At 37.5% G+C, this 26876-nt stretch overlaps 2 protein-coding genes and 1 long non-coding RNA gene across 6 annotated transcripts; 2 read left to right on the forward strand and 1 right to left on the reverse strand.

Annotated features, from left to right (window-relative positions):
• The first annotated feature begins 69 nt into the window (after positions 1–69).
• On the forward strand, positions 70–15174 carry Lerp (lysosomal enzyme receptor protein). Of its 2 annotated transcripts, XM_089843572.1 has the most exons (28): positions 70–555; positions 634–925; positions 998–1244; positions 1562–1770; positions 1972–2131; positions 2207–2503; positions 2871–3032; positions 3380–3808; positions 4363–4525; positions 4588–5035; positions 5837–6001; positions 6173–6214; positions 7411–7617; positions 7896–8376; positions 8437–8618; positions 8691–9430; positions 9549–9708; positions 10340–10595; positions 10667–10965; positions 11037–11231; positions 11306–11816; positions 12399–12794; positions 12864–13068; positions 13143–13235; positions 13313–13690; positions 13755–14004; positions 14070–14105; positions 14199–15174. In XM_089843572.1, exons 1-28 carry the CDS (start codon positions 365–367, stop codon positions 14286–14288), a joined length of 7284 nt encoding a protein of 2427 aa, XP_089699698.1. In that variant the 5' UTR covers positions 70–364; the 3' UTR covers positions 14289–15174. The 2 variants fall into 2 exon arrangements, with proteins under 2 accessions (XP_089699698.1, XP_089699699.1); XM_089843573.1 differs by lacking the exon at positions 6173–6214.
• On the reverse strand, positions 15072–16086 carry LOC149661995 (uncharacterized). The gene is made up of 2 exons (XR_016369031.1): positions 15720–16086; positions 15072–15641 (listed from the first exon to the last, which is right to left on the reverse strand). It is a non-coding gene; the product is annotated as an uncharacterized LOC149661995 (long non-coding RNA).
• On the forward strand, positions 15307–26353 carry LOC149661996 (cytochrome b5 reductase 4). 3 transcript variants are annotated; one of them, XM_089843583.1, is made up of 15 exons: positions 15307–15524; positions 21185–21386; positions 22125–22295; positions 22393–22493; positions 23106–23190; positions 24022–24090; positions 24224–24284; positions 24347–24498; positions 24573–24605; positions 24673–24795; positions 24979–25119; positions 25187–25360; positions 25411–25648; positions 25718–25957; positions 26022–26353. In XM_089843583.1, the coding sequence occupies exons 2-15, from the start codon at positions 21305–21307 to the stop codon at positions 26074–26076; spliced, it is 1725 nt and encodes a 574-aa protein (XP_089699709.1). In that variant the 5' UTR covers positions 15307–15524; positions 21185–21304; the 3' UTR covers positions 26077–26353. The 3 variants fall into 3 exon arrangements, with proteins under 3 accessions (XP_089699709.1, XP_089699707.1, XP_089699708.1); XM_089843581.1 differs by lacking the exon at positions 15307–15524 and adding an exon at positions 16140–16457; XM_089843582.1 differs by lacking the exon at positions 15307–15524 and adding an exon at positions 16143–16457 and having other exon boundaries at positions 25187–25351.
• The last annotated feature ends 523 nt before the right edge of the window (positions 26354–26876 follow it).

The raw sequence follows: 26876 nt of genomic DNA on the forward strand, positions 1-26876 counted from the left end.
GATTGGCCATATAGTCACGTGACCCTTTACGTCATAAGCACGAGGAAAATAATCACCGGTGATGTAACTTCTTAGAACCAATTGAACAGGGTCTACGAAAAGTAAGGCAAACTCTGGCAAAGGCTAGGGCTCTCGTTTCGTTTTCACTTTCGAAATCGTTCTTGTTATGATGAAAGCTTTCTTTGTCAATTTTTGTTAGCCTAATAATTTTCAAAGTCGTATTTATTTTAAAACTAACTAATCCCAGTTCCTAAGTTGACGGTAAACTCTTCAGTGTGAACCTTAAGTTTTCTTTTCTTGAATAATTTTCGTCCCAATGAAGTCTTGATCTTGAGTCAGTGACTGTGCGGATTTTTAAGTCACGATGTCAACATATTTGTGGCCCAAAGATTCATCATTGAAATTAAACTGTTTGTTTACGTATTTTATTTTGATATACATCACTATCGAATGCTTGACAGTTGGACACGCGGAGCCAAGTCCGCCAGAATCTAACCCCAATTGTTACGTAAATGTTAAGAATATAACCTTTGACTTATCCCCTCTTAGGAAGTGGTACGTATGGTTTAATTACGCGTATAATTATTTACTCTCTATAATCTGATACTTAAGATTATAATCACGCATTCTTAGGAACCCTTGGAATGTCACTTTAATTAGGAATGATTCCTTAATTAGTTACCAAATAAGCATTTGTGATGGCTTAACGGGCCAATACCCTAATGACTCTTGCGCGGGTGGTTCAGTTTGTAAAATTTCAAATGGGGAAAGACAATTAGTCGCTAAATCCTCTAAAATATTCAACATTAGACAACCAAATATAGATATTGGAACTTTATTTATTCAATTTGAGGGCCCAAAGTGTTTGAACAATAACTCCACAAATCATAGTATAACATTTATCCTATCTTGTGGTCCCCATTTGGTAAGTTTTAATTGGGATATTTGAACAGAAGGGTTTCAAATATATGAAACTTTACTTATTTTCTTGTAATAGGGCCAACCCTTTTTATATACCGATTCTTCTTGCCTAACTTCTTTTACTTGGGCAACATCTGTTGTTTGTTCTTCCGAAGAATCTGTCCTATCTAATCAATTAAGGGAAGTCCCGTGTTCAGTTTATGATAAAACTGGAAGGTTTTATGACCTAACTCCGTTGATAAACAAAAAACAGAACCATCTAGTAGAAACTCACGATGGAAGTGAATTTATGGCCATTAGCGTTTGTTCTTTTTTAGCAAATGGTAATTATCTAATTAGCCTTATTCCTGATCAGCGCCATCCACCCATAGCGGTGACTTTGAGAACTACTGTAAGCGGCAAGCCAATCAGATGTCGCTAAAATCTGGTGACGTCATTTTTGGTAAGACCCGAGAGTTCCAGTTAGTGACGTCACCAGATTTTAGCGACATCTGATTGGCTTGCCGCTTACAGTAGTTCTCAAAGTCGCCGCTATGGGTAGGTGGCGCTGATCAGGAATAAGGCTAATTAGAACCGGACTTCTTTGAATGGGACTTTTAGAAAGAATACTAAGTAGACCATTAAATAATTATAAATTTAGACAATACAACGTCTAATTGTCCGAGGAATGTTTCGTCTTGTATCAAGAAAAATGGAAATTTCTTACCGGCTGGTAGTTTAACCGAACCTTTAAAATTAAAAAAAGGGAATGCCGGATTGGAATTGATTTATCAGTCAGAAATTACTTTAAAAAATTGTAGCGGTCCCTCTAAAACGGTTGTAGACTTTAGATGTCCTTCAAGAGGAAAGGTACATCAACTACAGATAGTTTTCATACATGGAGGATTCATACCATTTACACCAGGAAGCCGGGCTATCTGGAGGACAAAAACGAACATATTTTTGTCCGCCAGATAGTCCGGACTCCTGGTGTAAATGGTATGAATCCTCCATGTGTGAAAACTATGTCAAAGATTGATACACCATATTTACACCATAAACTTTGTCTAGGGCAAAACACCGGAGTTGATTTTGAGTTCAGATTGTTTATACAATGTTTATTGGGAAACTGAATTCGCGTGTCCGGTATCAGTTTTATCAGGGGATGTAGCTACTTGTAAATTTCAACGTGATGTTCATGGAGTTGATATTGATCTCAGTGCATTACGACGTACGATGTTTATAAAATTTCATTAATTTTAAACAGACAAAGACTGTATTTAATTCCAATGAAAATTAATTTTAGGCGAAACACCTTATAATGTGTCTGGAATAGTTAATGGCAAACCTGTTGAGTTTTACTTAAACATTTGCGGTGGTTTAGGAGGTTTACAATGTGGAAAGGGTAATTGGAGGTCCGGGACTGTTTGTATGAAATCAACTACTTTAAACAGTTCTGACACTGGAATTATTTACGGAAATATTCAAAAATCACTGAAATATATTTCGGGTGAAATAACGTTGGAATATCCTGGAACTGTAAAATGTTCCCAGGGACAATATTGGAAAAATATTATCAAATTTGATTGTGACCCTAACGCATGTATGTTACGGACCAGGGAGAAAGGGAGAAGCCGCCTAATGCTAACAGAACTCGTATCTAGCGGGAAGGGGTTGAAAACGGGGGTATGAAATACTATGTTCTCTCTCTTTACCTTGGGTCATTCGGTGGATCATTGAGCATGCGCGAAGTGACATCACGAGAGATAAAAAATTTGGATTTTGCGCAGTAGAGCTCGCGGTAGCCCGGGCGATACTACCCCCGTTGGCTGGGAAATTTACTTCCCCCACCCAAAAGAGAGACACCTCGTGCTATTCACGCGGCATCTCCCTTTCTCCCTGTTTGGACCATCTCCCAACTATATGTAGGCCTAGTAGGTCTAAATTTACTTTACCATCTTTATTTTCAGCGCAAAGTGGTACTGGTTACCCTAAATTTATAGGTCAGGAAGATTGCGTTAATTGGTTCGAATTTAAAACCAAATACGCGTGCGCGAAAAATCGTAGCTTGGAATGCGAGCTCAAAAGTGGACCATTGTCCATAATTTTGAATCCTATTTATAGGCACCATTGTAAGTTAAAGGAACTGTAAAGCAGGCATCGGCGGGTGGGTAAAAATTATTTCAAATACGTCAGAGGCACGTGACCAAGGAGAGGCGTGGTTCAAAGAAGCTTAGTTCGTTTTACTTCGAAAATTACCACTTCATGGAATTGGCGCTGCAATCTCGCGAAAAACAAGGACTTGATGTCCAGTTCCACTCCATGAGGAGCCTTTGTATCTTGGCATCACGTGATGTCTGTGACGTATTTCGAATCATTTTTACCCACCCGCCGATGCCTTCTTTGCAGTCCCTTTAAGGACCTCGATCCCTTCTCCAAAGGCGATAAAAGTTGATGCAAAAATTAATTTTCTTTCAAGCTTACGCTACTTGGAAAGCAATTGATAGCCTGTCACCAGTTGGACAGAGTCGCGAAATCTATTTAAACCTCTGTGATGGTAGAGACCTAATGGGCGCGCCTCAACCTTGCTCTAAAGGCACTTCAATATGCGTTGTACAAAACGGAACTTCAATTAGTTTAGCGGGAAAAACGGAAACACCTAAAATAAAATATGAATACTTGAATGGAACCCATACTTATCAAATTGAATTTGAACACGGTGACCCTTGCCCCCATGGTTTTAAAAAGAGTACACTTATATTGGAATGTGACGAAATGGCTTATACTTCGAGTCCAGTACTGGTATCAGAAACGCAATGCGAATATAAGTTTTTATGGAAAACGTACGCAGCCTGTCAACATCAGAGACTTAATTTCCATGATTGCAAGTTTGAAGATAAAGAAAGAGGTATGTTCTAGAGGTTAATAGGTCATGAGTGTTTACCGACGCCCCTTTGATTTGTAGTCCGTAACTCGGGTTCTATTAGAGATACGGTGATGTCCTTTGAGTATGTTATAGTCCTATTTGTCCCCTTTCCAACGGTAGTAAATACTTGGGGTTCCGACAAACAGGGGCGGAGTTAATAGAGTAATCTCGGTAGAGAGGGGAAAAACCAGTTTATCCCTCCCTTTAGGCGCGCTTTTGTAAGAGGGAATACTGAGCGCGCTTGTTAGGGGGGATGACACGGAGCATGGAGAGTAGTATCGGCGCTACGTACAGCAACGTCACTCCCTTCTATCTCCAAGCTACGTGTCATCCCCCCCTAACAAGCGCGCTCAGTATTCCCTCTTACAAAAGCGCGCCTAAAGGGAGGGATAAACTGGTTTTTCCCCTCTCTACCGAGATTACGCTATGGAGTGACGTTGCAATACGTAGCGCTGACATTACTCTATAGGATACTGGAAAACTTAGTTGTATGAACCCTGTCTTAGCGTGTAACATTTTTATTTACACGCGATTAGGTGTTACCATTGATCTAAATCCCTTGAAGTCCAGCACTTATTACAAAATAGAAGCTGATGAATATGATTATTTTATCAACATTTGTGGTCCGGTTACCGAAACAAGTTGTTCAAAGTTAGGCATGAAAAATGCTAGAGGTTGCCAAGTGAAGAAGGATACGTTGTAAGACGTTTCTTCCGAACCATCCATTTTGGTTGTGTTAACATTCATTGCTAATCTTCCAGGCAAGCTTGGAGTTTAGGTGATGTTGTTGCGGGAGCCGCCTATGACGATGGCGAACTAATTAACATAACCTATACTGGAGGGACACCTTACAGGGACCCTTTTCATACCCCTCGTTCAATGTCAATTACTCTCATTTGCGATCTTGATGCCGGAAATGGCGCTCCTGTTTTTAACGGAGAAGAGAATAGAGTTTATAGTTTTCTATGGAGAACTAGTCTTGTTTGTGGAACTGAGGACACAGTTGAGGAATGCGTCATCTACGACTCCCTTAATAGGAAACAATATGATCTCTCGAGATTATCGAAATTATCCGGACACGATGATTGGAGCCTTATGGATCCAAATGGCAAAATGAAATTTTATTTGAATATTTGTCGACCTCTCAACAAACCAAAAGGTTGTGACAAACAATCCGCCGCTTGTTTATCCGAAATTAAAGATGGCAAGGTGAGTGTTTTACTGTTTTTTAACTCCGTGTCTCTCTCCGTGTGGTTATGTAATAACCAACGGAGTTATGCGCTGATAGTTAGTTAGTTAGTTAGTGTGATGCACGCGAATAGTTAGTGGACGCGATTCCGTGGATAATGCAACAGGTTTGATAGCTCAAAAATCGCGGTACAAGGAGTTTTGAAGTTCAGTATAAAGCTCGGCTTCTAAAATGTATCTTTATAAGAGTTTGTACAAGTGTAGAATCATTTTCAAACTTGTAGGCTTACTGGAAATAATTAATTTCGCGTTGTTTGCTAGTCCGCTATGAGTACATATCGTCCCTGATTTTCCGCCATTTTTACGACGTAAGAACCAGTTTTTATGTACATAGGACATGTACCCGCGGTTTTCTATACAGTGTTGCAATTCTTTCACAAAAACCGTGACTAATCGTACAGCTGTTAAACTGCCAGGTTAAGAGGGAAAGGGTGTAGTGCTTCGAACTATTGTAGCTATGAATCGCGACAACTTTTGGAAATAATAGGAAGGATGAAGATATATACTATTTTCTATGATTTACCGAAAGAGATAAAATGTATGCTAAACTAGCAATGGCACCTTATAGTGTCGTGGTCACTGTATCTCGCGAGTATGGGCAGTTTATATGGCACTCTTGTGTATGCGCGAGACACTATATAGCCATAAATCATTGTTGGGTGCACTTCTACAACCTTAGCACATTGGAAACCACACGAATTATTGCAAAGTTGTTTTCCCCGCTTATTCACAAGGATGCCATTGGTTTAATTTTATTTATAGGAAACGGGCAATGTAACTAATTTGGGAAAAGCCGTAAATGTACCCAAAGTTACCAGCACGGGACATTTACAGCTTCATTATACGATGGGTGACACTTGCGTATCATTCAACAAAGTTACCAACTATTCCGTTCTGATTAATTTCATCTGCAATTCCAAGGCTTTGGTTCGTATTCTTTTTAGATATGTTCTTGCTTTCTTTTGGTAGCTAGGCGTCTAATAATAATAATAGAACCCCCAAAATTTTGCGCCCCCATCTTAAACATATTAAAAATGCTTTATGTTTGGCCATTTTTATAACCCTTATTCTCCTGGTATATTTGTTACTTCGCGACAGTTGTTTCTGGGTGAAAAAGAAAAATACACGTATAATGAGATTGTAAGTAAAAGGAAAACAATTCAGTTCACTCTGTCTCTCTCTCTCTCTCTGCCCATTTGACCTCTAATCTTTCGTTGAATTTTAACTTCGAACGTTCTTAACAAGTTTATTTAATTTGCTTTTAAGAGTAATTTATACTCTTAGGACTAAATTATTAAATTAACCCATTTGCTGCGAACTTAACATGCAGAGAAGAGAGTTAGTTAAGCAGTTGATGCGTTAAGTCTCAATGTATCCCACACCCCTTATGTCGTTAATTGTACGCACATACTTGTTAACTTTGCAACACTAAGCTTATATACTAAAAGTCGAGGGGCTAGCCACTTACGAAATATGGATGGTGTACAAGCCTTAAGAAATATATTTCAATGTTTCGAGAAATATCGTAATATTGAGAAATATCGGAAATATAGGGAAATATCTGAAATAATGAGAAATATCGGAAATATTGGGAAATAATGAGAAATATCGGAAATATTGGGAAATAATGAGAATTATCGGAAATATTAGGAAATAATGAGAAATATCGGAAATATTAAGAAATAATGAGAAATATCGGAAATATTGGGAAATAATGGGAAATATTGGGAAATAATGAGAAATATCGGAAATATTGGGAAATAATGAGAAATATCGGAAATATTGGGAAATAATGAGAAATATCGGAAATATTGGAAATACGAAGGAATAATGGAAGTATTGGAAATTTAAGGGAAATATCGTGAAAATATTGGAAATTTTAGGGAAATATCGTGAAAATATTGGAAATTTTAGGAGAAATATTGGGAAATAAAGAAATACAAAAATAATAGAAATACTGAGAAATATTAGAAATACGAAGGAATAATCGAAATATTGGAAATTTAAAGGAAATATAGTGAAAATATTGGAAATTTTAGGAGAAATATCGGGAAATAAAAAAATACAAAAATAATAGAAATACTGAGAAATATTAGAAATACGAAGGAATAATCGAAATATTGGAAATTTTAGGGAAATATCGTGAAAATATTGGAAATTTTAGGAGAAATATCGGGAAATAAAGAAATACAAAAATAATAGAAATAAATCGGAAATATTTGGAAATAAGAAATCTGGTGTACATTTTTTGGGGAAGTGAGTAGCCCCTCGCTAAAAGTACAAGAGAGGTGAAATGGTAGTTTAGTGAACAAAAGTGTGGTGTTTTAACACTGTAGGAATCTCAGGGTCCAAAACTCCTTGGAATTCTGGGTAATTGCAGCTACTCTTTCCTTTGGGTTACCGAAGCGGCTTGCCCAATTGGTAAAGAGGAATTCCACGAATGTAGTTACACTGATACGGCAACGGGTTATCATTTTGATCTCAATCCTTTACATAAAAAGGATAGTTTCTACGAAATCAAAACTGGAAATAAGACCTTTCAGGTAGCGTTTGTTAAATTGTTATAGGATTGTGAAAGTCGCTCGCGCACGTACTCCATTTTATACCCATCCCTCTGGCTTTTAGTTCTCGGACAACTTCTTTATAGATAGTTTTCACACGTGGAGGATTCATACCATTTACACCAGGAGGCCGGGCTATCTGGCGGACAAAAGCCCGTCTGCCTTTGTCCTCCAGATAGCCCGGCTTCCTGGTGTAAATGGTATGAATCCTCCACGTGTGAAAACTATCTATACATAAGTCTCGAAATCTGTACCATTAGGTGAACATATGTGGTCCAGTTGGTGGAAATGGTTGTAATAATGACGCCGATGACCAGATCTCAGTTTGCGAGGTTAATAGTGAAGGGAAATCTAGTAGAATATTAGGCTACGCTGAGTCTGGAGTCATATCTCAGTTTGAGGGTGTTCCTACCACCATAACCTACTTGGGTTATAGAAATGGAACTTTTCCAACTGCTACTGACTTTGAATTTGAGTGCGACCATTCCGCGCGTCAACCTACAATTACCTACGATCGAGAGGAAACGGGGGTTGTCTTTTTTACGGTCGCTACCAGTTTAGTTTGCGCTCCCGAAGTATTTGATTGCAGTTTTACGACTGATGAAGGAATAGAGTATGATTTATCGTCTTTGGTTCGTAATGGAAGCTCCTATTGGACTATTAGAGATAGTGACCAAAATAGAGTGTTTCATTTGAGCGTATGCGGAGCCATAACTGGTGTTGGAGGCCTACCATGTCATGGTATAATAAAACTTATAGTTTTTAAAAGGGGAAAACCGTTTCAATAAACCATTATTGTAGGGGCGGGAATTTGCGCTGTCAATGACACGAATCCTCACGAAGGATTAAGTCTGGGTACGCGAATTACGGCTCCCAGAGTTGAAGATGACACTGTTGTCATTTCCTTCAAAAACGGGTCACCCTGTCAAACTGATACGGGTAAAAACTCTGCCGTGTTAACGCTGCATTGTTCTAGCGAAGAGGTATTACATCCTTAAAAAGTGTTCCGTTCCCACCTCGTACGTTCTAAAGCCGAACATTGATTGTACTTGCAGAAACCGATTGTTTTTGAGAGAAAGTTAGAAGAATGCGTTTATTATTTTTCAATGGAAACACCGGCGGCATGTCCCGTTCAAACTTACCGCGGAGATAATTGTCTAGTTAGAGATCCGATATACAATCACGTTTTTGATTTAAGTCCGCTTATAAACGAAACTGGCAATTACGTAGTGACTGGAGATGAACATACTTATTTGGTTAATGTTTGCGGAAGTCTTAGTGACGCACCGGCTGGTTGCGAAGAAGCCGCGGTGTGTCAAGTGAAAGATAGCGATAAAAATTTCTCCGTTAACGCTGGCAAACCAAATTCGGAACTTATCTATAATGATGGTCTAATACAACTAATCTATCGTGGTGGAAAATCAAATTGCCATAAGAAATACGAGAGATCTACTATTATAAATTTCATTTGCGATCATTCTACCGAAGGATTAGACGGTCCTCGTTTCTTATTAGAGGATTATGATTGTACTTACGTTTTTGAGTGGGCCACTTCATGGGCTTGTCCTCCTTTCGTAGAGAAATCGTGTTCCGTCGAAGGTCCAGATGGTAGAACCTATAATCTGGGTCCTCTTTCTAACCCCAATAATAACTACGTCATTGAAAACCCCGTAAATTCGCGGGAAAAATTTGTCATCAATGTTTGTAGGAGCGTGGTGCATAAACCGGGTAGTAGATGCGCCCATGATGCCGCGACTTGCCTCGTTTCAACAGATAACACCAAATATATTGAAAAGTTAGTAGAGGTGACAAGGTGGTTATTAATACACCCTTGAGATCTCGAAAATTTCCTTACTGATTATGATTAGGTTTCCTACAATATTTATATACCTACTTATCAAACCATACTATAGATCGAAGTCATTGGGTACTTTGGGTATTGGGAGCAATCCGGTCTTTGAAAATGGAGTTTTAAAGATTCATTATGTTAATGGGGATTTATGCCGATTTGAGGGATCATTTGAACATTACCGAGAGACTAGTATAGAGTTTAAATGTGATGAAACTGCGATGGTACGTTAGAAATATCATAAGGAGATCATCTCTCTAAGGGCCCAAGCGCATCTATTAGCAAACACATCTAGTTCTGCTAGATGTGACGTAGATTTTGTATAGGGGCTCCTTCCGAATTTTTCGTGAAATTCGCGGGAGAAAAAAATAATTTTCAAAATCAGCCACGACCGATATCGATATCCTAAGCCGGTCGTGGTCTAGACGCGAGCTCTGAGATAACGCTCCCAAGCTGTTGGGAATCAAACTAAAACACACGGGTAGGCGAGAGAGGAAGGACTGAGGGGAAAAAATAAGTAAGAGAATTTCCAGAACCCCCCAGCTCTCTCAGACACAAGAGGTAAATTCGCGCTTAGTAAAAATCACGAAGAGCCGTCGTGAGAAATCTTTGAAGGAGGGAAAAATGTTCAATGCCGGATTACTCTGCAGCGAATGCGCTCGGCCTCTGTTTAGGCTATACAATTATTATACCACTTGAGATGAGACGGATGGCTGACCAAATCGGACATACATACATTTCAACCGTAACATAGAATCTTGGGCCCTTAGAGAGATGATCTTCTTATGGAAATATTCATCAACGCTGTCTTTAGAAACATTCAACTGAAAGTTCTTACCTTAAAAAAAACAATAGGATTCTCAACCAGAATTTCTGGCCTTTGAAAATTGTCAATATACCTTCATTTGGTTTACTCCTTACGCTTGTCCCGTAAAATCTACGGGACAAGTTATTACGGGAGATTGTTCCGTTGTTGACTCAGAAACGGGACAAGTTTATGATTTTTCATCATTGAGGGGAAAAGAAATATCGGTTCAAAGTTCGCCCAATCACAAATTCGCGCTTTCAATTTGTCAAGAATTGAAAGATTCAACTTGCGGGATTGGAACTGGTAAATTACGCGTATATTTATTATATTTGGAAGATGGGACCCTAAATATTAAACGCATTGTTCCGCATCAGGATCGTGTCAAATGGAACATACTGGGGAACAAAGAACGTTTAGCAGTGGAATCGCGAATTCAAATATAATTCTTAAGGATGGTGCCATGTCTTTAATTTATTCCAATGGCACCGCTTGTCATTCTGGCAGTTATCAAAGGAGTACGATTATTAGGTTCCTTTGTGACAAAAATAGATCAGTAGGCGAATCCAGAGTATCATTTGTTAACGAATCGTCAGATTGTACTTATCTTTTCAACTGGCATACGAAACTAGCTTGCGAAATGAATGAAGCTAATCGTAAAACAAACGCGAAAGAGGTAGCCTGCATATTTCTTCTGGTATTTATTATTTAACTAACGCCGCGTGTCCTTTGTTTGCTTGTTTACAGTCTTGTAAACTTCAAACTAAGCAAGGTCTAGTTGATCTTTCACCAGCGGTGAATGAGGTTTTCGTTACTCATTCAACGTACCAACATTATGGCATTTACTTTTTGAGTTTATGCGATGAAATCAAAAATAACCATCTCAATTTACCAAAGAAAGCATCAGCCGCTTGCCTTAATTGCTCACCTACTGATAGTATGGTAAGTGGCGATGTTTTTTTACAGCCCTTTCATTGGTTAAGGCTTTAAAAATTGCGCGTGTCTTCATTCAAAAGGATCTTGGACATTTTGTCGAGCCTCCTTTTGTAAATGATGACAATGTAGTACAAATGAACTACAAAAATGGTTCAGTTTGTTTGGAGAATCCTTCTTTGCAAATGTCCTCTAGTATTTACTTTATTTGCGACAAAATGAGTTCGGAGTCTACCTTCGACGTGGTAGGCAGTAGCGAGGACGAATGTACAATGTATTTCGAGTTCAGATCTGTCCACGCGTGTCCGATAAAACCAGCAGTTTGTTCTTACGGACACGAAGATAAAGGGTTTTACTTGGAATTGGCTGGTTTTGAGAAAGTTAATGAGAATTTTGAAGTTGTTAATGGCAACGATAAATACGTCATTAGCATTTGTAAACCTTTGAATATGACTAATTGTACGGGAGCCGGAATTTGTCTGGTTAATGAAAGAGGAAATCAAAATTTTGGATTGGTTAAAAATTCAAATGTTTTTCATAACACGATTCATATGACGTTAACTTACGATTCTGATATGAATTGTTCGAGTAGTGGTGAGTGAGTTTATTCAGGGTTCATACAAACCTGGAAAACCCGGGGAAATAAGTAGTTGACGAAAAACTCAGGGAAATTTACAATTTTTAGTAAAATTCTGGGAAATGAGGTAAGTTTGTGAGGTTTTAGTAAGTTTTCACTGAAGGAGTTCAAAAAACCACTCCCGTTTTTATTAACATGAGCTTATTACACGCGATTTTGGAGGCTTATAACTCGGGTTCTATTAGAGATACGGGGATGTCCTTTGAGTATGTTATAGTCCCATTTGTCCTCTTTCCAACGGTAGTAATTACTTGGGGTTGCAACAAACAGGGACCGAGAGAGATACGGTGATGTCCTTTGAGTATGTTATAGTCCCATGTGTCCTCTTCCCAACGGTAGTAATTACTTGGGGTTGCAACAAACAGGGACCGAGTAATTAAGCAAAATGTTCGTTAACATTCCCTTCATAGGGAAAAAACCTTGAACACTTTGGGTGGGAAATCGGTTTTCCAAAAGTTGTATGAACCCGGTGTAATATGATGGTTATTTAGCGCGAGAAGATGAATTAACTATTGCCTTATTGTTGTTATTATTATAAGTTACTGGTAAAAGACACACGGAAATTAAGTTTTATTGCGACCAAAGTGCCGGGATTGGAAAGCCCCAATTATACAAGAAATACTCTTGTCGTTTGATATTTTTATGGGCTACCGCGGAAGTTTGTTCCGATACCCAACCAGTCTGCACTTTGTGGACGAAAGATCAGAAACTTTACGATTTAAGGATACTTTCGAGTATTAGTCATAGCTGGAATGTAACCGATAAAGACGGTAATGAATACTGGTTGAATTTATGCCGCGAAATCCCAAAAGAAGCCGTAGTATCAACTTCAAATTTCACTTGTCCACCTTTTTCGAGCGCTTGTATCGTACCACCTAATAGTACAACTGGTTTATCAATTGGAAGTGTTTTGACGCAGAAAATAAGAATCGATGGTAAATTCACTACTCCTGTAGCTTTTTCTTACAAAAATGGGGAACATATTTCTTCATTTCATCTTTCAGATTTAACTAATGATATTGTTGTAACTTACGATCACGGTGACGATACTTTATGTACGTTAATTGAAAAATCGCACTATGAAAAAAAATCCAGTACGGAAATAAGATTAAAGTGCGGTAGACATACGGGTTTCCCTAAATTAGTGTCCAAAGATAACTGCGAGTACAAATTTATTTGGGAAACTCATATCGCGTGTCCGGAGATGAAGTAATTACTAAAATATTAATAGGCCTATTTGAAGTGACAGTGTAACAATACTTATAAATTAATCTTGTGCATAGACATGAACCAATGTATGAAAACAAAGGTTTAGTGTATGATATGAGACTTCACGAACTTGGAATTGTTATAAATATAACTTCCCTAATGGAAAAGTACTTAGTTTTTTAGTAATTACTCTTGTAATAGCTAATTACTAATTAACTTATGTTTCTTCTTGGTTTGGTTGTAGTTCTTACGAAGTAACTGAACCCGATCGAAAAGACGACTTTATTTACGTAATTAACTTAGGACAAGGTGTTAGCGACAATATATCGGATCCAATTTGTCAAAACGCACTCGTTTGTCAAACGAAAAGGGATAGATCTTTCTTTAGAGATATTGGTACAAAAGGGACGCAGAATTTCTACCTGAAAGGTTCCGAAATGAAACTGATAATCACTTCTCACGGAAGAAAATGCGGAAAAAATAAATCAAAGAATGTTACGAGTATCATCAACTTTCAGTGTTCCAGGATAAATGGTTTAGGTTACCCGGAGTTTAAATACGAATCCGGAGATTGTGATTACGTCTTTTATTGGGCAACAGTGGCCGTTTGTCCATTTCCTCAGTAAGTTAAGGAAGAAATGCGTCATAAGTTAACTGAAATTAAATTAACTTTTCGTGTCTTTCAGTATTACTACTATAATTGATACCGGAAGTCAATTGGTTAGGGATTTTAATGATTTAGGAGATAATAACGAAAGGCCTGAAATGGCAGCGAGCACTTTATCAGTCTCCGCTATTGTAGCTATTATTTTCGCTATTCTAATAGCGCTAATTCTCGCTGGCGTTTTAGTAAAGAAGGAAAGGAGAAACGCGATTAAATTGAAAACGAGGCAATGCTTTCAACGTATGAGGTTACCGAGATATCAGTACATGCAGGTAATTGAATATAATTCGTAATAGGCCTATACTGCGCGGAATATTTAATTTTAATTAAATTTTAGTGTTATTTTCTGAGGCTTCGAGGGGACAATGCACAAGTAAGTTTGTTTTTTAATTACTAAGATTCTTAAGTTTAATTTGGGGGTTAATTAATTAATTAATTGGCGTTTCTCTTAATTAATAATTAACAGTCAAGAGCCGATGGGGAAGCAGTTTTATTATCCCCTGATGATCCTTTACCTAGATTTAACGATGATAGTGACGTAGACCCCATAGCTTAATTAAAATTAAAGTTTAGGGGCGCAGTATTTCTTAGAATAAATAAATAAATAAATAAATAATATAGTCAGTTATTTGCATTCCAAGAACATTACGTGACTTAAAATAATTAAAACTAAACGGGGGGGAAATACCCCCATTGTCATTGTGTCATGTAAAATCACTCCTAAAACGCATAACGCATAAAAGTGCCTTGTATGAATTTAAAACGTCATCGTTAATGTAGGAGTTGAAATAACAATACCGTAAGTGTATTTATTTTTTTTTTTTTTAGTTTTGTTTATTATTTTTTCTATTAGTTTCAAAAAATTAATATAAAAATATTAATTATCCAAATTATTAATTAATTAATTAATTAATAACGTGATATGGTTACGTTTTGTTAATTATTATTCTTTATAATGTTAAAAAAAAAACATTTTTGGTATAAATTAGGCCTATACCGACATTTATTGGATTAAATTTAAATCATAAGTATATTTCAACGAGGAGAAAAAAAAAAGTGTTTCGAAGGGCATTTAGTAGAGAAAATGGCGGTTAAATGGAGTCACCAATGTTGTGATACTGAAAGATAACTATATCTAGTCCAATTTTATAATGAACTGCATTTTTTTTTAACTGTAAGTCGCGTAACAATGTTTTTCTAGCTGACAAATAGGTTTGACGATGAATTGAATAATAGTTTATTTGTCGTTAACTATAGTATATATGATTTGAACGAGAATATATTTGACTGTAATTTATTGTTTAATTTCTTTAAATTTTAGAAGAAAGTGTCTTCTAAGTTTATATTTTAATATTTTTTTGATTACGTTTCGAAATATTGACCGAATACTTTGTGTTAATTTTCTAAATAATTTTCGTTCAATAAAATTAAAGTTGGACTAATGTCTTTTGTCTTTAATTTTCCCGATTTGAGTTTTCTTTTAATTTTGTAGATACTCCGTGAGCGAATGTGCGTGATCGAGTGTGCTATGATTGAAAAATATATGCTGTAGCCTGTAGACTGTAGAGAGGGAAAATATTTCTTATTTCCGGACCTGTACTCGGCTAGAGAGGTTTGGTTGTGTCGTCTGCTCATTTCGACGGAAAGTGAAAGTAAAATCTAGTCTTGCCGGTTTGGTGTTAATTGTAACTTAAGTTTTAGCAAATAAGGAAAAATAATTAGTGCGTGGAAATAAACGCGATTGGAATATTTATTTCATGTGATATTTAAGGTTTTTACGCCGTGGAATTCGGTGAGTCATTTAATTTAATTTTTGTGTGAAATCTGTGAGCGCGATACCAAGGCTTAGGTACCAATAACTCTTACTAGTAGATTTTTTGTACGGCCGTAGTCCATTATACGATTAAACCTAGGATTAGCTTGTATTTAGTTTTTCTCCGAGAATCGGAGAAAATTCATTATAAATATGGTCTTGATCATTTCATACCTGCATGTATTTTGCAGTCTGGTTAGCAGCTACTTTCAAATAAGCAAATATATAGTCAAGAGTCTATATTTGAAATAGTGCATCACTACTCGGGTTTTGAAATGAAATGTTACTCAAAGTACTATACTTAAGCCCTTATCAAAGCAACTAAATAATTTAGTATATTTATAAGGACCTGTGACAAAAAACGGCATGACGTAAAATCTTACACTAATAGATAGAGCGAAATTTCATGTTTAGCACAACTTATTTTATTTGTACAATTGAGATAAGTGATTCATTTTCGCGTAATCTCTGTATCGTGTCTACTTCGCACCGTACTCGCATCCGAGTCTCCCGAAAATCCCTTTTGATTTGATTTTGTCAAGTTCAATGCGCATGCGCGAAAACCCCCGCCAGGAAAGAGTGTAGCGTTCGGATCTCTTCCAAACACGGACGGTTGCGGAGTCGAACGCTCTCCGAATTGCAGCGCCGCGAGAAATTATTGCAATGTATTTTCGTTTCACACGTGCACCCTTGTAGTTTTGACGTTTCTCCAAAAATATTAGCTCTTATTATTGGTCAACACTAGTACGTTTCTGTAGCGTTGATTAGTCTTTCAAACGCTGATATTTCAAAAAGAGGCAGGGCGAAGAAATGAGGCCCTCTTTTAAATAAATGATAGTCGAAGATAGGGTCCAAGGTAGACGAACACCGCGTACTTTCTTCTCTTCCTTTTCTCAAGCGCCGGGATTCAAGGTAGGCGACTACTCTTCTCTAGACCGTGCCTATCCCCGCTTCTCACCTAAACCCTTCTTTACTAACCCCTCATGTTCGTATCGTCTCCTCCAGTGCTCTATTCCATATTGACCTGATCTATCTTCGCACCTTTTACGCCTGCACACCCTGGCTGACTTCTTGTCTCAATGCACTGTAACAAGTACTCGAAATACGCGACCAAACATACCTTAGTATTTCATTAAGAGTTCAATAATTTTGATTGATTGATTGATTTAAATTCGTGGCGAGAAATAGTTGCCAATTGCATTTAATCAATGCCATAACGAAAACTCTTTCATTTCGTCACTTAAATTCAATCCCGGTAAAAGTAGGATAGAATTTCTCACCGCGCTTCCGTTTTCGCTTCGGTAAATTTAGCCTTTCAAGGCGAAGAAAGAAGAAAAAGCACTCTTTTTTTTACCCCAGCTCTTTCTATTTACCTTTGAAACGGGGGAAAACTTTTCGTTTCATCCACAACTCAAAATGAAAAAGATTAGCGTCGACGGACCATTCCCTTCCCTAACACCAACCCTCTAGATACCGCAACTGAAAAAGTAGTGGATATTTTTTTTCCCTATCGCTTTGCCCACGAAGCGAGATAACCTCCGGAACCACCATGAATCGGTTCAGTTCCAATGAGAATATTAAACTAGGAACAACCTCCCATAGAAAAATCTCTTTATACGTAGTTATTCTTCTTTATCCTCGTGAGGATTGCCTTAATTCTTATTGGTGCTTTTTGCACTTCTTTCCTAGAAGAATTTCTAACGCCGAAGCCCAAAGTTATCAGGGCATTTTTCACCCTTCCTCTTCTTTTTCTATCCTGGATCTTTTTTCTTGGGATCTACTAGGTCTCGGAAATTCGATTTGCCGGCCCGTTTCTTTTTTTTTTTGACGATGAAAGATGGAAACGCTGTTTAGACTCGTACGTTTCTATAATCGATAAACCAAGTCAACCCGCAAATAATTCGGCCTTCGCCGTCCCCTAATAGACCACTGGGATTAAAAAGCGTAAAAAAAATGTATATCTTCTTCTTTAGGATCTCTCTATCTATCAGACGACATATACGTGATTTATTTGGTTTTTATGTTAGCAACGTCTCTGGCAACACGTACGCTCGACTGATTTTTAATTTGGTCAATAGACTTTGCTATCTTTTGATCCTTTTGAATTTTTCGCGTCGGAGTGAATTTTTATTAAACATTTTCAAAGGGTTGGTTGTTCAGAGTGGAAGCGCTCATTCGGGGTTTAATTCCCAATGTGTTTTCTACGGGCGCCTGTAGAAATGTTTCACCCGCCAAGCACCAAATCTCGGGGAGAAGTGAACGCGTAGGGGGATGTAGGTTATTAGTTTGACGTTTGACCTATTTAGGTGGACCAAATATACCTATTTCTATCCAAGGTGCGTCTTTCTTCGGGACAGATTAATAGTTTAATATGATTTATCTACCTTATACTTTTCTTACTCGATGTGCCTCTTTTTTAATAATTAATTAACTAATTAGTTAGTGTAGTGGCCTTCCTCGTAATTTTGAATTACGCGTCTATTTTTGACACTTTGCGCAAACCATTGACGTCATTTCGGACATTCGAACGTCATCAATCAGATTCGGAGCCCCTTTAGCTCAATGCACCGGTGGTTTTATATCCCCATTTTGGCGATAAGAGAGTATATTCAAACAGTGTATGTATGCCTTGTAAGGCTATAATCCATAGTCAACGAGATCAAAGGCTTCCTTTAAGTTTACTTGCCGGACGAGCTTCATTTATATTCTCCGATAAACTTATGTGGCCGGCGGATGTACAAAGTACACGTGCACATAGTCTTGTATATAGCTCGATCAATGTATCCTTTACCGTAACGGCGTTTACCATGACTTTTAAAAAAAACCCGGGATAAAAGAACCACCATGCATTATCAACAATACCCCTTATAAAACGCTCTCTTAGGGAATACGCTTAAACGGGCGTGAAAAGTCGATATATCGCCTCTTTGTTGTACCCTGATTTATTATATTTGCTTCTTTACTTACTTAGGCATTCATTGCGCGTGAAAATTAATCTACTATGCTGAATTTTCTCTTAATTTATAAGCAAGGCTCGGTTGATTGAATGAAGTATACTGAGTGCTGTAGTTGTGGAGCTATTTTATGTCAATTGTCATTTCATTCAACTCGGAATAGTCTTAACATATGTTCATCTTTTTCGACCTTATACCCTGCCCAATATTGACCCCTGAATCAATATCAATCAACTATCACTATATTTATCGAATTTCCTCCTTGATCAGCTAATAAAATCAGTCTTACGTGAAGACAGTGTGGCAAATTCATTGGTTATCTTATCCATTACCCCAAAACCGTATCGTATCTAAAGACGTAAAGAAACGTGATACGCGGTTGGCTGTTTGAAGAAAGAGTTAGGAGGATGTTATCGTAAATATCCAATATGTACTATCGTCATACTTCCTCTGCGGAAAAAACCCAAAGGAAACCCATACACCCTGGATAGATTTATGGAGTTAGCCCTAAAACGAGCCCCGAGCACGAATTATGAACGAATAAGGGTTCCCGTATCGCTCGTTATTGGATTTACAGAGACTTAAATCCCGAAAATGCGGTTGTTGGTTGCCATTCGAAAGGATTCAACGATTAAAATAAGTGGCTACGCTCTGTTTCTTTAGCGAGTGTTTCGTCGGACAGGCGTGACTTGGTAACGCCAAACGCGTCACACTCTCCATCCATCTTATCTAATTCAGTCGCGGACCAAATTCCACTCGAGTCAAACGCCTGGACGGACTCCCTGAAGCGAATTTGTCCGAGTTAATCTACCCACCCTATAGGCTTATAAGGAGGACGTCCCTGCGGGATTGAAAGGGGAGCTTTATACGACACTATAAAGGCGTTGCTATGGTAACGAACCGGGAAAGAATGGCAACAGGTCCTGGGAATACACCGTTTTTCGGTATCGGGTCTTATCGTCCGAAGTACACTCTTCTGACCATCTATATTTGGTTTAGTTAGCTGTACACCCAGATGCAATATCACCTAAAGCTGGGAAAACAGACAGCGCTTATCTCTTACTCCCTCCTTAACTCGAATACATCTAGGCTAGCAGACGATATATAAAGAGTCGAGGCCCCTATAGGAATGACTCTGAAGGGACTTTCTGCAAATAATACAAATACGTCTTCTATAGAGAGCACTTAGCGACTGCCCAACTACTCGAGTTTAACAGCAGTAACTTCATAGAGGTCGTGACCCCTCTTTTATCATTGTATTTAGAATGTTAGGTTTTTTTTAGTGGTCGCATTCTGTTGTGTATTTTATGTATTAGAGACGAACCAGTTACTTGAAAGCCCATTCTCCTTTATAGAATTTAATTAAAACCAGAGAACGTATGGCATCCAAACCGTAATTTTAGAGAAATGGAAAGCTTTGCAATAAGCAACAATTTCCCTCCGGCATCCGTTGGGAAATTTTGAATCTTCCACGGTGCGTGAGCCTGGATGAATACGCGAGGCTTTGATGCCTTGAGGGGCGAAGGAAAACTAGACCGAGATTGCCAATTAAAAGAAAAATCCCGCTAGTTAAGCAACCAGTTCAAACCCTTTGACACTTTCTAGCCCTTGGTTATGCTATGTTTGTTAATGGTACTTTCATCCCTGTACCTGTATTCAAAGTATGTAGTGCACGTCAATAAGTCGAAGAGAACTTGAAGGATATGTCAGTAACGCAACGCGACAATGATTGTTGTTTCAAAGACTGTATACCAGCTTAGGAAAATATCGATTCTATACCAACTACAAGCGTTGAAAAAGATGGATACTTTTTGACTGCTTTGAGAGGAGGGGGAAAAAACAATGTCCTTTTCTCTATACACGGTTTATAGATCACCCAGTAAAAATCCAGACGATCCTTGCTACCGCCCCTTTGTTTTGTCAAAAGAACTAAAATAAAAACTATTTCGTCCGAGGGTAAAGGGATATAGGCTTAGGAGAGAAAAAATAAGGAAGCATTTTTTTCTCTTCCTCTTCAAAAGGAATGGAAGTGGTGTGTCGTATAGTATTTTTTGAAAAAGAAATTTATATAAATGTACTGCCACTTGGTGTAGGCGGATGGTACTTTTCAAACCCTCCACTTACTGCCGAAGACGATAGAAAAAGTCACTGGCTTTTTGTCCAAATATAAAATCAAATTTTTAAGGAAGATAAATGGGTGGGCAAGTTGAAAAAATCTTGTAGACCAGATTTTTTTACGAGGGTTAGTTCACTTCCAAGAATGAGGACGTGTCTCATTCCCCCCCCCCCATTCTTTGTTCTGTAAACAGTGAACCTATGCCTACAATTAAGGAGGGTGTTCTGTTCTCACAATGCAGCTTACACACAGTTATGAAATACTGAATTAGGTCAAGTGAGCGGCACCTCGATTTTTCTTCGGAATCTCGTGTTTCCTAAACTCAATTAAGCGAGAAAGCTTTAATTAATTCCAAGATTTGCATAGAGAGGCTTGGACGTGAGTTCCTCTTGGGAATTATATTATCTCGCTTTCCATTTCAGTCAGAGGGACTTAAATTAGAATCGTTTAATAGTTAAATTAGCCGGCGAAAGTTTCTTGTTTATTATTAAAATGGTTTAAATTAAGGGTTGTAGGTTTTTATCACACGCGAGTAATTTTTGGGTTTCTTCTGTTTTTATTTTTTGCAGCTGGGGTGCAATAAATCTAAGATATCCATTCCGTTTTTGAGCGCTCATCGGAGGCGGAAGAAGCGACGTAAGAGGGATTGCCGAGAATTAGATGGTTCCCTCGAAACGAGTACGGAAAAAATGAAAAGTTCCAGTAACGATCGCTTAGGGGCTTCCCTTTTCCCCGCTCCTTCATCCCAACAGAGAGTCCCTGATGCCAATGGTAAGCCCAACAAGATATTTATTTTTGTCCTAGAACTCGGCTAACGGCTTACTCGCGAAATTTCCTACAATAATGTAGGTAACATATTTATTGCGCAAATTTAGTGTCACTTTTAAAAAGCAAGTCGACGCTCATACTTTCATTAATTAATAAAAGCTTCATCCCATATTCATTGTGAAAAATTTATTTATTTATTTGTTTATTCATTTATTCATTTATTTATTTGTTTATTCATTTATTCATTTATTTATTTGTTTATTTATTAATTTATTTATTTACTTATTAATTTAATTAATTTATTTATTTACTTTGTAACTTACTCATTAATTTATTTATTTACTTTGTAACTTACTCATTAATTTTTTTATTTAATTAATTAATTTATTTATTTACTTTGTAACTTACTCATTAATTTTTTTATTTAATTAATTTATTTATTTACTTTGTAACTTACTCATTAATTTTTTTATTTAATTAATTTATTTATTTACTTATTAATTTTTATATTTATTTAAATTATTTATATTTCGGGTTTTGGCGGGAATTTGGGCGTGCGTTTTTAACAGACCCTTTCCAGAATTGAAATGAAAGTCTTCCCAATTTTCTATTTTATTTAAATACGTCAATTACTTCACATAAGATAACAAGGCAATATTAAATGACAGAAAAATCCAATTTACATCGATAAATCCCTTTTCTTTAACTAAAAAAAAAAGTAAATAATAAAATTAAAAATAGGCGGGAATCGCAACAAAGTGGCGCTCAAACCGGGTCGTTCCTTAATGGACTGGATCCGATTGACGCATTCGGGCAAAGACTTGACGGGTGTGGGTGGTAAACTGATTGACGTAACCCCCGAAGATTTGGCTCTGCACGACAAGGCGGAAGACGCTTGGATCTGCCTGAAAGGTATTCCATTTAGATCCGTTCGGGGTGGATAAGGGCAAGGGGTAATGTACCCCCTAAGATATTAATTCTCTTCAGTTTTCGTTTTGTGGTTGGTCAGGGAAAGTGTATAACGTCACGGAGTACATGGAATTCCATCCAGGAGGTCACGAAGAACTCATGAGAGGTGTTGGAAAAGACGCTACTGATCTTTTCAACGAAGTAAGTGAAACGATAATCTCTATTATACCAAGCCCCTCCCATTTAGTTCAACAAGATGAGTTCTCTTCCTATTAATAATACCGGGTAGTAAGCCAATATTATACCAAGTTATTATTAAGCCCCTCCCACTTAGTTCAACTAGATGAGTGAGATTTATTCTAATGTAGTAGTTATTCTTAATGATCTATAGTTTAATCGCGTATTCAGCGCTTTTGTTTCGCATTTTTCCGTTCAAAGTATTAAATTTTCGGTTCGGCGAATTTGTATAAGGAGTTTTAATTCGATGATGAAGCTGGAAAGTCATCCTTCCGTACCCTTCCTTCCACCATTCGCTCATCATCCTTTAAATGAAAAGAAAATATCGATCTCGCCTTGCTAATTGAGTCTCTCTTGTACCTACCGCGCTCTAGCCTTAAATTCATCCCCCTTCCCTGGCCAATAATAAGCCTATTAATTATTCAAAGCTGAGAAAGAGAGACGCGTAGGCGTTCTAGATTTAGGTCGACTCCAAAATTAACTTAATTAGGATTGCCTATAGTTCGGACATACTTGGCCTTTTTTTAGACTAATCTTTTAAATAAAAAAACTTCGACGACGAATTTTCTTATTCAGGTGCATAAGTGGGTCAATTTCGAATCAATGCTAGAAAAATGTCTCGTAGGCAGATTGAAACCTACTCCCGCTTTTGCCCTGAAAGGTACGTAAGACTTCCTAAATTCATAGACCTTATTTTAAATCCCACCCTCGCGCCCAAAAGGTATCTTTTTATCTTAAAACTGCTAAACTTCTACCAGGGATAGATTTAATTTTAGAAGTAGGAATGGAGAACAGAGTAATATGGGCGCGCGTCAAAGTCCCGGACCCCCTTCCACGGACGGGGGGGGGGGTATGAAAGAAGAGGCGGGTCACAGCGACAGAGGTAAAAATGGAGTTAGGTATTTTTCGCCGTCCCCGTCAGCAACGTCATCAAAACGTAGTTTAAGTGAGCTACCCAAAAAGATAATTTAAACTTTTCGTTACGTGTTGGTTGGAGGGAGGGGCTCTATACTAGGCTATGAGTCGGAATAACTGAAGTAAATACTAACCGTTCTCCATTCCTACTTCTAAAATTAAATCTATCCCTGCTTGTACGCAAGGTGTTTTTTTTTTTGTTTCTTCGTTAAAGTTAAATCCGCTAAACTTGTACGCGTAATACTGGAATATTTGACTTCAGTTTGAGTTTTCAGTACCCCCAAAGGTATCGTAAAAAACCCAAATTATTGGTTACAATTTTGATGGTTAACTGAACCGAAAAAATGTTAGAACCTTACTTGGTTTCCGAAACTTTCCGTAATATAAATTCGTCCAATATTGAAAAGGGTTTTATTATGAGCGAGGGGTCCAACATTTCTAAAAGAAAGAAAAAAGTACGGAATTCCTTTGCTTTAGTTTGAAATTTCGCGAGTTCATCACTGATTAAGGGAATATTAAATGGCGGACCCCTTTGAATTTTAGAGTGAGCAAATTTTCCATCTTGTTAAAATTTCAGGTCGATCTCCGCTCGAACGTGACTTAATAAAGTCTTTGAACCGTAAAATTAAAGCCGATTCCGAGAAAGGTATCTATCTACCTACCTCATTCCTTACTCATCTAATTTGCATTATCAATTCGTGAGGGGAATACCCGAGCTTCATTTTACTCTGTTCTTAAACACTTTTATCTGAAATATGTTCTCATTCTTTCCTCTTTAGTTCTAGGCATTCCCAATCCGTCCGCGTCCAAAATAATTCCAAGTGATATTCCCAAACCTAAGTAACTAAATAAGATAATTAATAAAGAATGTATCAATTTTAATCCCCCCATTTACCATTAAGTTACGACTGGTTTCAAACGGAGAAATCAGTCAGTATAGTGGTCTATACAAAATTTAAAGACGTCACTCAAGATCATATAACTTTAGATCTTCAAAATCGAACGTTTCGATTATTGGTGACAATTAGGAGTAAAAGTTACCTAATGCATATCGGTACGCTGCGTTAACCCATGATTTCCTCTAGGCCTAAATCAATGTTAAGTTTAAATATCGCGTTAATCTTTCAGATTTAGAGGATGAAGTCGAACTAAATTCAAATGGTAAGTTTTTTTATTCATTTTGGGGTGAAGATATTAGAGTTTTTATCACGACAACGGTGAAATTTAGTAAAAATCGGTAAGGACAGTGGCGCCATTGAGATATTACTGTCAAAATTAACGCGACGAATGTGGAATGGCTTAGGAAATAACTTGGAAAACCATGACACTTTCTTACCTTCCCAAGATAGAGGTTTGGAACCATAAAAATATAAGTTTGAGCACGATCTTAGTGTGGGTGTCGCGAAATTTCTTGACAACCTTTCAATAACTTAACTCCGAGGCCTACACTGGGACATTGCACAAACATACATATCCTTCGTAACCCCTTAAAAGGCATTGACATTGACACGAGTCTCGTTACCTTTCTATATAGAAATTCATTTTAGAGAATGCGTTCTAACCAATAAGTGCCAATTGACTCGCGACACACATATATTTAGTTTTGAAATTCCAACTGGAACCATTTTAAACGTCCCAATTGGACATCATATCAGGGCTCGTCTTACGGTCAAAGGTATATACATTTATTGAAGACCGCATTTAATAGAATTAAACGTACTGACGAACTTTGACCTTAATAGACATGGTTGTGGTCAGAAGTTACACTCCAGTAACCCCATTTTTGACGAGGTTAGACTCGTCCGATAAGTTAACGTGGCCCGTAGAATCCACCAAACAATTGCACCTCATGGTTAAGATTTATCCTGATGGAGTTTTGACGCCTCAACTTGATCAAATTCAGATTGGTAACGATGGTAAACTGTTCCCGCTTTGTCAGTTAACGTATCTAAATTATTCTCTTCAGGCCAGTGTTTAGCCATTGGTGACGCTGATGGTAATTTCCAAATTGATATCTTGAAAAACTGTCAGAGATTATCATTATTGGCTGCGGGTACTGGTTTTACGCCCATGGTTCGCTTGATTAAGGAATCATTGGGTGAAAATAATGAATCAAGGAAGGTGAAATTAATGCTTTTTAACAAAACGGAAGCGGACATTCCTTGGAGGGACCAATTAGATCTTTTGGCTGAGAAACATCCTGGGTAAGATTTAATTAAAGCTTTGTAATTAGGGTAGGCCTAGATGGGGAATTTTTTAAAATTATTTTTAAGGAGGTTCGAAGTCCAACACGTCTTGTCAGAAGCCACGGATGATTGGCCAGGTTTAAGGGGTCGGATACGCGCCCGTCTTTTAGAGAATTTTCTACCAAGTCCCGAACAATGTATCGATCCTTCCACAACTCGTCTAGTCGATTTAGATGGAGTCGAAGAATCATCCAAGGATATTCCACAAAGTTTAAAACATTTCGTTTGTGTTTGTGGACCCACGAATTTTACAAATTCCGCCATAGCGTAAGAAAAATTATTTTTAAAAATTTTCCTTTCAAGGTTCAATTATATTTAATTTTAATTTCAGGTATTTGAAAGAATTAGGTTACAACAGCGGAGATATTCACGCTTTTAAAGGCTGAGTTGCATCTTGGACTAAAAGAATATATATATGAATTGTTAATTTTTGTTAATTGTTTCATGAATAATTATTAATTATCGTTAATGAAGGAAAGGTCGTTTTTATTTTCAAGTTTACAACTGGTTCGTTAATTATTTATTGGCAAGTAAGACGAATGAATTTATGCCGCCGCTATAGTTCCATTTTTAACATTGTAATATATTTGGAATTTACGCGGCTTCAATTGTAAAATAAGAAATGATTAGTAATAAAATTAAAAATTATTGGTATAATTATTATTTTCCGAATGTTTATTTAAACCATCAAGAAGTTTTAGACTTTAGTTTCTAAAATTTGTAATAGCTTCCGTCAATTCTGGTGTTCAAAAAATAGGACTTTGACCTCATTTTTGTCCGTGCTGGTCTAAAGATACCATAGAGGAGAGAGATACGGAGAGAGAATCAGTATAGGCAGCCGTGATCCATTCGTGGTGAAAACGGGGGAAAATCTACGGCACATCACGGCGCCTGAGGAGACAAGACGAGGAGGTCCATCCCCCCATGCGCAAAGGGTGCGAGTCCTAAAACTAAACGTACCGAAAATCGTTTTTACTACCCCCCTATTTTCCCATTTTTCGGCGGATTTTATAAAGCGCGTTTCTATCTCCCTCTCTCTCTCTCCTCTTTGTAGATACTCTACCCATAGAAAATTACACGTTTTAATTACGTAATGGCCTACCACGCTTGCGCATTTAGCTTGATTTTGATTTAGCAATAGCAGAATGGAAATTTTTTGCAGCTGGATTGTCTCCGGTTAACCTTT

The sequence above is a fragment of the Phalangium opilio genome, unplaced genomic scaffold (genome assembly GCF_054372755.1).
Source record: "Phalangium opilio isolate 3A_F unplaced genomic scaffold, DU_Popi_V2 ptg000070l_1, whole genome shotgun sequence".
NCBI classification, from domain to species: Eukaryota; Metazoa; Arthropoda; class Arachnida; order Opiliones; family Phalangiidae; genus Phalangium; species Phalangium opilio.

Coding starts and splice junctions, on each gene's coding strand:
- LOC149661996 (XM_089843581.1), top strand. CDS start 16,377: ATGATAGTCGAAGATAGGGTCCAAGGTAGACGAACACCGCGTACTTTC. Junction 25,649..25,717: donor TTGGCTGAGAAACATCCTGG/GTAAGATTTAAT, acceptor ATTATTTTTAAG/GAGGTTCGAAGTCCAACACG. Junction 25,958..26,021: donor TTTACAAATTCCGCCATAGC/GTAAGAAAAATT, acceptor TTTTAATTTCAG/GTATTTGAAAGAATTAGGTT.
- Lerp (XM_089843572.1), top strand. CDS start 365: ATGTCAACATATTTGTGGCCCAAAGATTCATCATTGAAATTAAACTGT. Junction 1,771..1,971: donor GATGTCCTTCAAGAGGAAAG/GTACATCAACTA, acceptor AACTTTGTCTAG/GGCAAAACACCGGAGTTGAT. Junction 11,232..11,305: donor GCTCACCTACTGATAGTATG/GTAAGTGGCGAT, acceptor TTCATTCAAAAG/GATCTTGGACATTTTGTCGA.